General features: G+C 44.3%; 1 protein-coding gene across 3 annotated transcripts in view; it reads right to left on the reverse strand.

Moving 5' to 3' along the window:
- Positions 1-15008, reverse strand: part of LOC111966109 (copine-9-like) — a 78783-nt gene that overhangs the window by 4760 nt on the left and 59015 nt on the right. For all 3 annotated transcript variants that reach the window (XM_070444598.1, XM_070444597.1, XM_070444599.1), the window contains 9 exons: positions 12111-12214; positions 11776-11880; positions 10951-10992; positions 10788-10863; positions 8911-8964; positions 8756-8817; positions 8440-8486; positions 6872-7053; positions 1390-1517 (listed from right to left, as the gene is read on the reverse strand). In XM_070444598.1, the coding sequence (XP_070300699.1) occupies positions 1390-1517; positions 6872-7053; positions 8440-8486; positions 8756-8817; positions 8911-8964; positions 10788-10863; positions 10951-10992; positions 11776-11880; positions 12111-12214 (800 nt within the window). The remainder of the gene's footprint in view (positions 1-1389; positions 1518-6871; positions 7054-8439; positions 8487-8755; positions 8818-8910; positions 8965-10787; positions 10864-10950; positions 10993-11775; positions 11881-12110; positions 12215-15008) is intronic.

Here is a 15008-nt window from a genome sequence, read left to right on the forward strand (position 1 = left end):
AGGCAGAACCGCTCTCTCTCCCTCATCTGACTAGCAGACTGATGCTTCTCGCCTCTCTGACTAGCAGACCGCCTGCTCTCTCCCTCTCTGACTAGCAGACTGCTGCTCTCTCCCTACTCTGACTAGCAGACCTGCTGCTCTCTCCTCTCTTGATAGCAGACCGCTGCTCTCTCCCTCTCTGACTAGCAGACCGCTGCTCTCTCCCTCTCTGACTAGCAGACTCTGCTTGCTCTCTCCTCTCTGACTAGCAGAACCGCTGCTGCTCACCTCACTGACTAGCAGACCGCTGCTCTCCCTCACTGACTAGCAGACCCGCTGCTCTCTCCCTCTCTGACTAGCAGACCGCTGCTCTCCCTCACTGACTAGCAGACCGCTGCTCTCCCTCCACTGACTAGCAGGACTGCTGCTCTCCCTCCTCTGACTAGCAGACCGCTGCTCTCCCTCTTTCTGACTAGCAGGACTGCTGCTCTCCCTCTAGCAGACTGCTGGCCACCAAAAAGTACAATGTGGAGACTAGTGATGTTATTCTGTAGCTTCTGCTCAGAGTAGTCTTCATGTGTGCTGAGAGCATTTGCTTCCTCATATGTCATTAAGAAGTTTCTGGTAGTTCTGAAACAGGGAGGCAGGGAGTAATTTTATGGGATCTTTTTGGGGGGATAAACAAAACAACTGGCTTTAAGAAGTTTTTGGTGCTTCCAGTCGTGGAAGCAGTCATTTCAAGAAAGCTCTGGCTAAGATTTTATTTTATTTTATTGCATTCAGGGGTATGACCATGTGATTGGGAAATTGAAGACGACATGGCATAGTCAGAGAGGGAGAGCAGCGGTCTGCTAGTCAGAGAGGGAGAGCAGCGGTCTGCTAGTCAGAGAGGGAGAGCAGCAGTCTGCTAGTCAGAGAGGGAGAGCAGCAGTCTGCTAGTCAGAGAGGGAGAGCAGCGGTCTGCTAGAGGGAGAGCAGCAGTCTGCTAGAGGGAGAGCAGCAGTCTGCTAGAGGGAGAGCAGCAGTCTGCTAGAGAGGGAGAGCAGCAGTCTGCTAGAGGGAGAGCAGCAGTCTGCTAGAGGGAGAGCAGCAGTCTTGCGAGAGAGGGGAAAACATCAGGCTGCTAGGGAGAGCGGTAGTCTGCTAGTCAGAGAGGGAGAGCATTGTTGACTAGGGGTGAAAGAGTCTGGCACAGAACACAGCTTCTAGTACATAGTGTAGCCTTGCAACTCCAGGGGATGTGTGTTTCTACTCTAGCGTGTATGAATGTGCTTCTATGTGAACCATTAGGCAGCAGTGTTGCACCTTGCATTTATATCTAATGTATTCTGTATTGTCTCCTGAGATCATAATGAACATATATAGTGGGTCAGAGATCACCAGAGGTCTAGCCCATTGTAATCTCCTTACCGTGCCACCTGGTTGATGACTGGAGAGAAGTTGGTGGGTCCGTAGAGTTGGACCGTCCTGAGGCTCTGGAAGTACGCCTCCAACACTCCCTCTATCCCCACACAGTTAGGGTTTTCATTGTCACCACTCTGCAAGGGACAGGAAGAGATGCATGTCACCATGTCAGCCTTTACGTACTTCAAGACATTCAGTAATCAATAACGCTATGGTAAATTGTTTCACCGGTGATCCAAACCTCAACCATCAACCCACTTTTTACACATCCACTCCTTTCAAAGACAAGGCTCAGGAAAAGTAAGATCTAAATGTGCATTGTGGTAATAACAATAAAAAGTCAAGTGCCTGCCACAAAAAAATGTGTAAATAATAAATAAGGTTCTATTTATAATTAATATGGGACGTTAATATTCCACTAGCCACTGGAGAGCGACCAGCCCTGTTCACGGAGCTCCTCTGCTTGTTGTTGTTGTTATTGTTGTTGTTTGGGAAGTAATTCTGCAGGTCAGAGCGAGACAGAAAGCTGTTGGCTTGACAACAGCAGCCAGCGGAACAGAGCCTGTGATTGGAGAGGCTCCTCAGGAGGAAGTGAGAGGATGCTGGGAGTCCCCCGCAGGGCTGGGAGATGAGCCGGCTGCTGAGCGCGAGTGGCCAGCTGTCACCGAGGCGATGAGGCTCGGCCCCTGCGCCACACCCTGTCCTCACTCAGGTCCTCTCTCAGCGAGCTGAGCGCTCTCACAGCTGCATTGAGACAATGTCTGGGCACGCTTACCGCTGGTTGTGGAAGATATCTGATCCTACAGACAGACACCCTCAGGGGTGACCTTGAGACGTTCACTTACAATATATACACCGAACAGAAATATAAACGCAACATACAACAATTTAAACGCAACATACAACAACTGGGTTAATGTTCATATGAGGAAATCAGTCAATTGAAATAAATTCATTAGGGCCTAATCTTAAACGTTTACCTAAAATAAATGATTTCTCAGATAATTCAGTTTCAGAAGAAAAATACATTGTGACAATGTACACTGAACAAAAATATAAACGCCACATGGTAACAGATACCCTCATAATGGGCCTTAGGATCTCGTCATGGTATTTTTGTGCATTAAAATTGCCATTGATAAGATGCAATTGTGTTTGTTGTCCATAGCTTATGCCTGCCCATACCATAACCCCACCGCCACCATGGGGCACTCTGTTCACAATGATGACATCAGCAAACCGCTCACCGGTTGGACGTACTGCCAAATGCTCTAAAATGACATTGGAGGGGGCCTCCAGAGTGGCACAGTGGTCTAAGGCACTGCATCGCTGTGCTAGCTGTGCCACTAGAGATTCTGGGTCCAGGTTCTGTCACAGCCGACCCCGACCGGGAGACCCATGGGGCGGCGCACAATTGGCCCAGCGTCGTCCGGGTTAGGAGAGGGTTTGGCCGGCAGGGATGTCCTTGTCCCATCGCGCACTAGTGACTCCTGTGGCGGGCCGGGCACAGTGCACGCTGACACGGTCGCCAGGTGTACGGTGTTTCCTCCGACACATTGGTGTGGCTGGCTTCCGGGTTGGATGCGCGCTGTGTTAAGAAGCAGTACAGCTTGGTTGGGTTGTGTTTCGGAGGACGCATGACTCTCGACCTTCGCCTCTCCCGAGTCCGTCCGGGAGTTGCAGCAATGAGACAAGACTGTAACTACCAATTGGATACCACGAAATTGGGGAGAAAAAGAGGTAAACATTTTTTTTTTTTTATAAATAAAATAAAATGAAATTGGAGGCAATTTATGATAGAGAAATGAACATTCAATTCTATGGCAACACCTCTGGTGGACATTCCTGCAGTCAGCATGCCAATTGCACGCTGCCTCAAAGCATGAGACATCTGTGGCTTTGTGTTGTGGGACGCACTTTAGAGTGGCCGTTTATTGTCCACAGCACAAGTTGCACCTGTGTAATGATCATGCCGTTTAATCAGGTTCTTGATATTCCACCCCTGTCAGGTGGATGGATTATCTTGGCAAAGGAGAAACGCTCACTAACAGGGATGTAAACAAATTTGTGCACAAATTTCGAGAGAAATAAGCTTTTTGTACGTATGGAACATTTCTGGGATCTTTTATTTCGGCTCATGAAACATGGGAGCAGCACTTTACATGTGGCGTTTAGATTTTTGTTCAGTGTACATTGTCACTATGTCCTTTTCTTCTGAATCTGAATTATCTTAGAAATCATTTATTTTATGTAAACGTTTAAGTGGAGAGAAAGTATTTGAAGCCAAACATCGGAAATGCACAAAGTAACTTTTATTTGTCTGCCAGTCTCTCTCTATTTGTTTTTTCTCCATTCTTTTTTCTCTCCATATACTTCACTGTGCGCTGCAATGGCCAAAAACCTCTCTGCGCCCTGCCAGACACATTCCAGCACCTTCCCAGCCCGTGATTGAACCCAGCTGAGGCTCTTAGGCCAAACAAGGGCATGATTGGCAGCACAATCAGCCCCATCCCTTTAAAACGCCACTCTTATCCTGAAACCGAGTAGCCAATTTGATTGAATATGGCCCTGAGACAGTGTTCTCTCTGGCATTTCCTCCCACTTTCCTCCCCTGCCTCCTTTTCCTGCCTCCTTTTCCTGCCTCCTTTTCCTGCCTCTCCCACACATGAAACATAGATTATAGTACACACTCACAACTACACACATTAACACACTCACACACACTGACTCACCCCACCCCCCCCCACACACACACACCTAGAGACACTAAACAACAAACACCTACCTACTACTATAGGTGTATTGAAGGTGCTAATAGAAGAAGTACAGTATGAGAATCTGATACACGATACAAGAGGGTGTTTTACTCTATATCTGATACATGAAAACAGAGGTGTTTTACTCTAATTTGATACATGATTACTAGAGGTGTTTTACTCTAATCTGATACATGATACTAGAGGTGTTTTACTCTAATATGATTCATGATACTAGAGGTGTTTTACTCTAATCTGATATCAAATCAAATTTTATTTGTCACATACACATACATGGTTAGCAGATGTTAATGCGAGTGTAGTGAAATGCTTGTGCTTCTAGTTCCGACCATACAGTAATATCTAACAAGTAATCTAACCTAACAATTTCACAACAACTACCTTATACACACACACAAGTGTAAAGGAATGAATAAGAATATGTACATAAAAATATATGAATGAGCGATGGCCGAACGGCATAGGCAAGATGCAGTAGATGGTATAGTGTACATGGCATCATATGAGATGAGTAATGTAGGGTATGTAAACATTATATAAAGTGGMATTGTTTAAAGTGGCTAGTGATATATTTATTACATCAATTTTTTCATTATTAAAGTGGCTAGAGATGAGTCAGTATGTTGGCAGCAGCCACTCAATGTTAGTGATGGCTGTTTAACAGTCTGATGGCCTTGAGATTGAAAAACAGCTTCTGTCTCTCGGTCCCCGCTCTGATGCACCTGTACTGACCTTCTGGATGATAGTGGGGTGAACAGGCAGTGGCTCGGGTGGTTGTTGTCCTTGATGATCTTTTTGGCCTTCCTGTGACATCGGGTGGTGTAGGTGTCCTGGAGGGCAGGTAGTTTGCCCCCGGTGATGCGTTGTGCAGACCTTACTACCCTCTGGAGAGCCTTACGGTTGTGGGCGGAGCAGTTGCCGTACCAGGCGGTGATACAGCCCGACAGGATGCTCTCGATTGTGCATCTGTAAAAGTTTGTGAGTGTTTTTGGTGACAAGCCAAATTTCTTCAGCCTCCGGACGTTGAAGAGGAGCTGCTACGCCTTCTTCACCACACTGTCTGTGGGGGTGGACCATTTCAGTTTGCCTGTGATGTGTACGCCGAGGAACTTAACTTTCCACCTTCTCCACTACTGTCCCGTCGATGTGGATAGGGGGGTGCTCCCTCTGCTGTTTCCTGAAGTCCACGATCATCTCCTTTGTTTTGTTGACATTGAGGGAGAGGTTATTTTCCTGACACAACACTCCCAGGGCCCTCACCTCCTCCCTGTAGGCCGTCTCGTCGTTGTTGGTAATCAAGCCTACCACTGTAGTGTCGTCTGCAAACTTGATGATTGAGTTGGAGGCATGCATGGCCACGCAGTCATGGATGAACAGGGAGTACAGGAGAGGGCTGAGAACGCACCCTTGTGGGGCCCCAGTGTTGAGGATCAGCAGGGTGGAGATGTTGTTACCTACCCTCACCACCTGAAGTCCAGGGTCTCGAGCTTAATGACGAGTTTGGAGGGTACTATGGCGTTAAATGCTGAGCTGTAGTCGATGAACAGCATTCTTACATAGGTATTACTCTTGTTCAGATGGGTTAGGGCAGTGTGCAGTGTGATCGCGTCGTCTGTGGACCTATTGGGGCAGTAAGCAAATTGGAGTGGGTCTAGGGTGTTAGGTAGGGTGGAGGTGATATGGTCCTTGACTAGACTCTCAAAGCACTTCATGATGACGGAAGTGAGTGCTACGGGCGGTAGTCATTTAGCTCAGCTACCTTCGCTTTCTTGGGAACAGGAACAATGGTGGCCCTCTTGAAGCATGTGGGAACAGCAGACTGGGATAAGGATTGATTGAATATGTCCGTAAACACACCAGCCAGCTGGTCTGCGCATGCTATGAGGACACGGCTAGGGATGCCGTCTGGGCTGGCAGCCTTGCGAGGGTTAACACATTTAAATGTTTTACTCACGTTGGCTGTAGTGAAGGAGAGCCCGCACGTTTTGGTAGCGCGCCGTGTCAGTGGTACTGTATTGTCCTCAAAGCGAGCAAAGAAGTGGTTTAGTTTGTCTGGGAGCAAGACATTGTGGTCCGCGACGGAGCTGGTTTTCCTTTTGTAGTCCATGATTGACTGTAGACCCTGCCACATACCTCTCGTGTCTGAGCCGTTGAATTACGACTCTACTTTGTCTCTATACTGACGCTGAGCTTGTTTGATTGCCTTGTGGAGGGAATAGCTACACTGTTTGTATTCGGTCATGTTTCCGGTCCCCTTGCCCTGATTAAAAGCAGTGGTTCGTGCTTTCAGTTCTGCGCAAATGGTGCCATATATGATACTAGAATCGGATACATGATACTAGAGGTGTTTTACTACTAATCTGATACATGATACTAGAGGTGTTTTACTCTAATCTGATACATGATACTAGAGGTGTTTTACTCCAATGTGATACATGGTACTAGAGGTGTTTTACTCCAATGTGATACATGATACTAGAGGTGTTTCACTGTAATGTGATACATGATACTAGAGGTGTTTTACTCTAATCTGATACATGGTACTAGAGGTGTTTTACTCCAATGTGATACATGATACTAGAGGTGTTTTACTGTCATGTGATACATGATACTAGAGGTGTTTTACTGTAATGTGATACATGATGTGTACGCCCTTCTGGGTTTGGGACTGACAGTGTGTCTAATCATAGCAGTGTGTGTGTGTGTCTAACCAGAGGGAAGGCGTGGGAAATCTTTCCATCGGGAGGTAGCTTGGCTCCGAAGCCGTAGGCAGGAAAGAGCTTGTCACTGTCATAGTCCTGGATGATGTCCCCTACAGCCTTCAGGGCCATAGCATACGCATTCATCTGGTACGGGTTCATGTAGTGGAGGGAGGTGGGCTGAGACGGGTCACCTGGCACACAGCACAAATTCCAATTAATCAAAATTATTTTATAAAGCCATTTTTTACCACCAGCAATTGTCATAGTGCTTTACAGATACCCAGCTAAAACCCCAAAGAGCAAGCAGTACAAAGCCACAGTGGCTAGGTAAAACAGACACACACATAGCTACAACTGAAATGAAGCTAGATCCATGTCTGATCCCTGCTGATGCATGTAGTGACCTACAGTAAACCCCTGTTATTTAATATGTGCATAAATGACCTAAATACACAGTATACACAAACTTATGTGGAGACCACTTAAAGTTAGTAGATCCTGCTATTTCAGCCACACCCGTTACTGACAGGCATATACATTCGAGCACACAGCCATGCAATCTCCATTGACAAACATTTGCAGTAGAATGGCCTTACTGAAGAGCTCAGTGACTTTCAACATGGCACCATCATAGGATGCCAACTTCCCAACAAGTCAGTTCATCAAATTTCTGCCCAGCAAGAACTGTCCCAGTCAACTGTAAGTGCTGTTATTGTGAAGTGGAAACATCTTGGAGCAACAACGGCTCAGCCGCAAAGTGGTAGGCCACTTTAAGCTCACAGAACGGGACCGCCGAGTGCTGAAGTGCGTAAAAATCGTCTGTCCTATGTTGCAACGCTCACTATCGAGTTCCAAACTGCCTCTGGAAGCTAAGAACTGTCATTGTAGCAGTGGAAATGCATTCTCTGGAGTGATGAATCACTCTTTACCATCTGGCAGTGCGACGGACATTACCTGCCCCAATGCATAGTGTAAAGTTTGGTGGAGAAGAAATAAAGGTCTGGGGCTGTTTTTCATGGTTCAGGCCCCTTAGTTCCAGTGAAGGGAAATCTTAACGCTACAGCATACAGACATTCTAGACGAATATGTGCTTCCAACTTTGTGGCAACAGTTTGGGGAAGGCCCTATCCTGTGTCAGCATGACAATGCCCAGTGCACAAAGCGATGTCCATACAAAAATGGTTTGTCGAGATTGGTGTGGAAGAACTTGACTGACCTGCACAGAGCCCTGACTTCAACTCCATCAAACACCTTTGGGATGGATATGAACGCCAACTAATCGTCCAACATCAGTGCCCAACCTCACTAATGCTCTTGTGGCTCAATGGAAGCAAGTCCCTGCAGAAATGTTCCAACATCTAGTGGAAAGCCTTCACAGAAGAGTGGAGGCTGTTATAGCAGCAAAGGTGGGACCAATTCCATATTAATGCCCATGATTTTGGGATGAGATGTTTGACAAGCAGGTGTCCACATACTTTTGGTCATGTAGTGTAATTAGTATGCATTTGCATTTGAAATTCCTCTACTGTGTGTGTAAATGTTTTATATGGCCAATGACTGCCCTGAGCTCCACTTACCATTAGAAGCAGTGAAGTCGATGGCTACTGTGAAGTTGAGTTGTGTCCTGTTGGGAAAGAAGGGGTTGAAAAACATTAAAAAGATCAACTTGATCCAAATTAGAATACTGCCCTCCGAGGACCAAACCTCTTCAACCAGGACGTTGATCAATAGTTTATTGAGTAGTTGTTATATTACTCTTGCCATGGCCCTAATTGACTAACTGGTTAGATGAAGCAATGTAAGTCCAAGGCCTGTAATCACGGGGGTTCCCAAGCTGTTTATCCACACAGGCATAGGCTTAATTGACCCTGGGCTAATTAACATTCCACTCACCCGCCTCGGATGAAATCCACAAACGTATATTCCGACTCCACTTTGAAGGACAGCAGTGTTACCTAGTGATGGGGGCAGGGGGGGTAGTATGATGACAATAGTGACCCATATAAATCAATACAACGGTGACAGGCAGAGAAGGGGAAGGTACTTACTGTGCCAGAGTTGATGTATTTCTTCTTCTTGCCCTTCTTTTTTGGATTTAGAACCTGGTTTATGAAAAATAAAAGCATGGATAAGAAAACAATTACAGTAAGTAGTTATTTCAAAAGCAATATGAACTTAAAATGCTTGTGGTAGATATTTTTCATAATGTGTACATGGATGTACACATAAATTCAAGGTACAACATAACATAAACAAAACTGAAAGGATATTCATGACAATAGTAACCACATATGCATATACTGGTATACAGCATATTCGAAAAGTAATCAGACCCCTCGACTTTTTCCACATTTTTTTTTACGTTACAGCCTTATTCTAAAATGTATTAAAAAGTATTTGTCCCTCAATCTACACAAAATACCTCATAATGACAAAGCAAAAACAGGTTATGAATTTTTGCTAATTTATTTTTAAATATTCCAATAAAATATAACATTTCCATATGTATTCAGACCCTTTTCTCAGTACTTTATTGAAGCACCTTTGGCAGCGATTAAAGCCTCAAGTCTTCTTGGGTATGACGCAACAAGCTCGGGCCACCTGTATTTGGGGAGTTTCTCCCATTTTTCTCTGTTGATCCTCCAAAGCTCTGTCAGTTTGGATGACAGAGCTTTTCAGGTCTCTCCAGAGATGTTCGATCGGGGTCAAGTCCAGGCTCTGGCTGGGCCAGTTAAGGACATTCAGAGACTTGTCCCAAAGCCACTCCTGCGCTGTCTTGGCTGTTTGCTTGGAGTCGTTGTCCTGTTGGTAGGTGAACCTTCGCCCCAGTCTGAGGTCCTGAGCGCTCTGGAACAGGTTTTCATCAATGATCTCATTCTATTTTGCTCCGTTTATCTTTCCCTCAATCCTGACAAGTCTCCCAGTCCCTGCTGCTAAAAAACATCCCCACAGCATGATGCTGCCACCACCATGCTTCACTGTAGGGATGGTGCCAGGTTTCCTCCAGACGTGACACTTGGCATTCAGGTCAAAGAGTTCAATCTTGGTTTCATCAGACCAGAGAATCTTGTTTCTCATGGTCAGAGTCTTTAGCTACCTTTTGGCAAACTCCATGCGGGCTATCATGTGCCTTTTACTGAGGAGTGGTTTCTGTCTGGCCACTCTACCATAAAGGCCTGATTGGTGGAGTGCTGCAGAGATGGGAGAACCTTCCAGAAGGACAACCAGCTCCACTGAGGAAATCTGGAGCTCCGTTAAAGTGACCATCGGATTGTTGGTCACCACCCTGACCAAGGCCCTTCTCCCCCAATTGCTCAGTTTGGCCGGGCAGACAGCTCTAGGAAGAGTCTTGGTGGTTCCAAACTTCTTCCATTTAAGAATGATGGAGGTCAGTGTTCTTGGGGACCGTCAATGCTACAGACATTTTTTGGTACCCTTCGCCAGATCTGTGCCTCAACACAATCCTGTCTCGGAGCACAATTCCTTCAACCTCATGCCTTGGATTTTGCTCTGACATGCACTGTCAACTGTGGGACCTTATATATACAGGAGTGTGCCTTTCCAAATCTTGTCCAATCAATTGAATTTACAATAGGTGGACTCCAATCAAGTTGTAGAAACATCAGGGATGATCAATGGAAACATGATGCACCTGAGCACAATTTCGAGTCTCATAGCAAAGGGTCTGAATACTTATGTAAATAAGTTATTTCTGTTTAAAAGTTAATACATTTGCCAAACATTCAAAAAGCCTGTTTTCGATTTGTCATTATGGGGTATTGTGTGTCGATTGATGAGGAAATTGTTTTATTTAATCAATTTTAGAAAAAGTCTAATGTAACACAATGTGGGAAAAGTCAAGGGGTCTGAATACTTTCCGAATGCGCTGTATGCTACTGAAAATGAACAAACATTTGTTGCTCACCTCATAGACATTAAACTGGTTTTGTCCACGCGAGAAATCTCTGTAACTTGTGGTGAACTCACCAATGAAATCATGGCTGCAGGGAAGAATAACTGACGGCATGAGTCACATTCACAACGCATTAGACATTCATGTGTAAATCAAAAAGCGCACAAAAAAATACCTTCCATCTCTGTCCCAGTCATACACATCCACCTTCACTGTTCTAGAAGGGGAAACAGAAAAAAAACGGTTGGAAATACCCTCAAATTAAAGCTGAGAGTCTGCACTTTAACCTCATAGTCATTGTATCGTTTCAAATCCAAAGTGCTGGATTACAGAGCCAAAACTACAACAAAATGTGTCACTGTCCCAATACTTTCAGAGCTCTCAGTATTTCATGTGTTCAACATGACCTTTGACACAACCACCATAGACCTATTCCTTCTAAAGRAAAAGGTGACATGCTGATACATGTTCATGAGAGGTCCTGTCTGTCCTGTCAACACAACACTGACTCACAGAGACTCCATCAGCATCGTTGACAGTGATTGGTGTGCTAACGTGGTGTGAATACTCTGAGTCAATCCCAATAACACCAGTGCTGGCCCCTAGGAAACCAGGGCCGACTGCTGGCATTATTCTGATCGCCCCAGTGACTGACAGCTGAAGACATCATTCTGCTGCTCGTACTGTAGAGGTTCCCCATTGGTTCCCCCAGACAGTGTCCCAATGTTTCAACGCTATTGATCATACAACATACCTGACAAAGGTCCTTGCGTATCGAAACACTGTCAATAAAAGGTAACTGGGAGCATAGTCAGTGTGCAGGCCTGTCTGTCTGTTCTAGTATACTTCATCAACCCAGCACCTAAGTTTTTAATGGACGTGCGTATGACCACAATCCTTTCACACAACATAGGCATAGATAGTCACACCCCCAGCCTGAAGGACAATCATTGGTCATGCAACCCAAAGCATACTGTCTCTCTGTCCTCTCCACTCTAACCTGTCATAGTCCCCATTACAGAGGGCCCTCACTGGGATGGTGAAGGGCTGCCACACAGGATTCAGTGTGTTCTTAACCACCTCCGTCTTATGACAGATAGTGAACCTGGAACAGAGTTGTAGAGAAAGTTACAGAGAGGAACTCACAATGTATTTAGGTGATATCACTAGCAATCACTAGAGACAATCCCAAGATGAGGACATATGATACCCAGAGCTAGAACCGAACCCACAGACCTACATTGCATACTGTGGTAAAGCATAGGAAATATGAAGATGTAGATGAAACTAGACGTTACTAGGAAACTAGGACATTTCCTCGGAAGCTACACTCACGTTCCATCCTCGTTACTTCTGTAGAAGACCAGGAAGGGGTCAGACTTCCCAAAAAAGTCTTTCTTGTCCAGCTTGTTGGCACACAGCTGCATGGTAGCAATGTCCTGGAGAAGAACATCAACAGAGAACCTTTGCATAGCATCTCACCGTAGCACACCATAAACAGCCAACTGGGCACATACTGTACTTGTTGAATCAATGTGGTTTCCACGTCATTTCAATTAAATTACATTGAACCAACGTGGAATATCAAATAAAATACAATTTGACTTGTCACATGCGCAGAAGACATCAGGTGTAGACCTTACTGTGAAATGCTTACTTACAAGACGTTAACCAACAATGCAGTTAAGAAAATATCTACTAAATAAACTAAAGTAAAAAATAGTCTATATTAAAATAACAATGTGGCTACAGTTGAAGTTGGAAGTTTACATACACTTAGGTTGGAGTCATTAAAACTTGTTTTTCAACCACTCCACAAATTTCTTGTTAACAAACTATAGTTTTGGCAAGTCGGTTAGGACATCTACTTTGTACATGACACAAGTCATTTTTACAACAATTGTTTACAGACAGATTATTTCACTTAATCACAATTCCAGTGGGTCAGAAGTTTACATACACTGTATATACAGTTGAAGTCGGAAGTTTACATACACCTTAGCCAAATACATTTAAACTCAGTTTTTCACAATTCCTGACATTTAATCCTAGTAAAAATCCCCTGTCTTAGGTAAGTCAGGATCACCAATTTATTTTAAGAATGTGAAATGTCAGAATAATAGTAGAGAGAATGATTTATTTCAGCTTTTATTTCTTTCATCACATTCCCAGTGGGTCAGAAGTTTACATACACTCAATTAGTATTTGGTAGCATTGCCTTTAAATTGTTTAACTTGGGTCAAATGTTACGGGTAGCCTTACACAAGTTTCCCACAATAAGTTGGGTGAATGTTGGCCCATTCCTCCTGACAGAGCTGATGTACCTGAGTCAGGTTTGTAGGCCTCCTTGCTCGCACACTCTTTTTCAGTTCTGCCCACAAATGTTCTATAGGATTGAGGTCGGGGCTTTGTGATGGCCACTACAATACCTTGACATTGTTGTCCTTAAGCCATGTTGCCACAACTTTAGAAGTATGCTTGGGGTCATTGTCCATTTGGAAGACCCATTCACGACCAAGCTTTAACTTCTTGACTGATGTCTTGAGATGTTGCTTCAATATATCCACATAATTTTCCTGCCTCATGATGCCACCTATTTTGTGAAGTGCACCAGTCCCTCCTGCAACAAAGCACCCCCACAACATGATGCTGTTACCCCCACAACATGATGCTGTTACCCCCATGCTTCACGGTTGGGATGGTGTTCTTCGGCATGCAAGCCTACCCCTTTTTCCTTCAATCATGACAATGGTCATTATGGCCAAACAGTTCTATTTTTGTTTCATCAGACCAAAGGACATTTCTCCAAAAAGTACGATCTTTGTCCCCATGTGCAGTTGTAAACCGTAGTCTGGCTTTTTTATGGCGGTTTTGGAGCAGTGGCTTCTTCCTTGCTGAGCAGCCTTTCAGGTTATGTTGATATAGGACTTGTTTTATTGTGGATATAGATACTTTTGTACCTGTTTCCTCCAGCATCTTCACGAGGTCCTTTGCTGTTGTTCTGGAATTGATTTGCACTTTTCACATTAAAGTACGTTCATCTCTAGGAGACAGAGACTTCTCCTTCCTGAGCTGTATGACGGCTGCATGGTCCCATGTTGTTTATACTTACGTACTATTGTTTGTAGAGATGAATGTGGTACCTTCAGGCGTTTGGAAATTGCTCCCAAGGATGAACCAGACTTGTGGAGGTCTTGGCTGATTTCTTTTGATTTTCCCATGATGTCAAGCAAAGAGGCACTGCGTTTGAAGATTGGATGTATTTCAATGCCTCAGGTACACCTCCAATTGACTCAAATTATGTAAATTAGCCTATTTGAAGCTTTTAAAGCCATAACATCATTTTCTGGAGTTTTCCAAGCTGTTTAAAGGCACAGTCAACTTAGTGTATGTACACTTCTGACCCACTGGAATTGTGATACAGTGAATGATAAGTGAAATAATCTGTCTGTAAACAATTGTTGGAAAAATTACTTGTCATGCACAAAGTAGATGCCCTAACCTTGCCAAAACTATAGTTTGTTAACAAGACATTTGTGGAGTGGTTGAAAAACTAGTTTTAATGACTCCAACCAAAGTGTATGTAAACTTCCGACTTCAACTGTACATTGAATTGACGTCTGTGCCCGTTGGGATATTACTCATGGGTCAAGTATAACCCTAAAGAATAGTCTTCTGGACAACAGCTCTAAAGTACAACAAATGTTCTGATCTTCAACATTTAAAGCTAGTCGGACAGCATAATAACCACAGGAAACACGTTTAGCTTTAATTGTGACTCCGATCCAACCTCCCACTTTAAGTGAAAATGAAAAATCAACACCATACACTCTTAGAAAAAAATATTAATTTGGGGTTCTATATAGAACCTTTTGGTTCTATGGGTGAGATTAAAGAACCCTTTACTAAAACAGGTTTTATACAGTATATACTGTATACATACCCAGTGAAGCCAAAGAACCTTGAGGGTTCAATCCCTACGTTCTTAGAAAAAAGATGTTCTATCTAGAACCTTAAAGGGTTTTTGGCTGTCCCCATAGGAGAACCCTTTGAAGAACCCTTTCTGGTTGCAGGTACAACCCTTTTGGGTTCCATGTAGAATCATTTTTACAGAGGGATCCACATGGAAACAAAAAGGGTTCTACCTGGAACCAAAAAGGGTTCTCCTATAGGGACAGCCAAAGCACTCTTTGGAACCCTTTTTTCTAAGAGTGTACCCCAGAGTGTAATGGG

Source organism: Salvelinus sp. IW2-2015, linkage group LG7, assembly GCF_002910315.2.
Source record: "Salvelinus sp. IW2-2015 linkage group LG7, ASM291031v2, whole genome shotgun sequence".
Classification (NCBI taxonomy): domain Eukaryota; kingdom Metazoa; phylum Chordata; class Actinopteri; order Salmoniformes; family Salmonidae; genus Salvelinus; species Salvelinus sp. IW2-2015.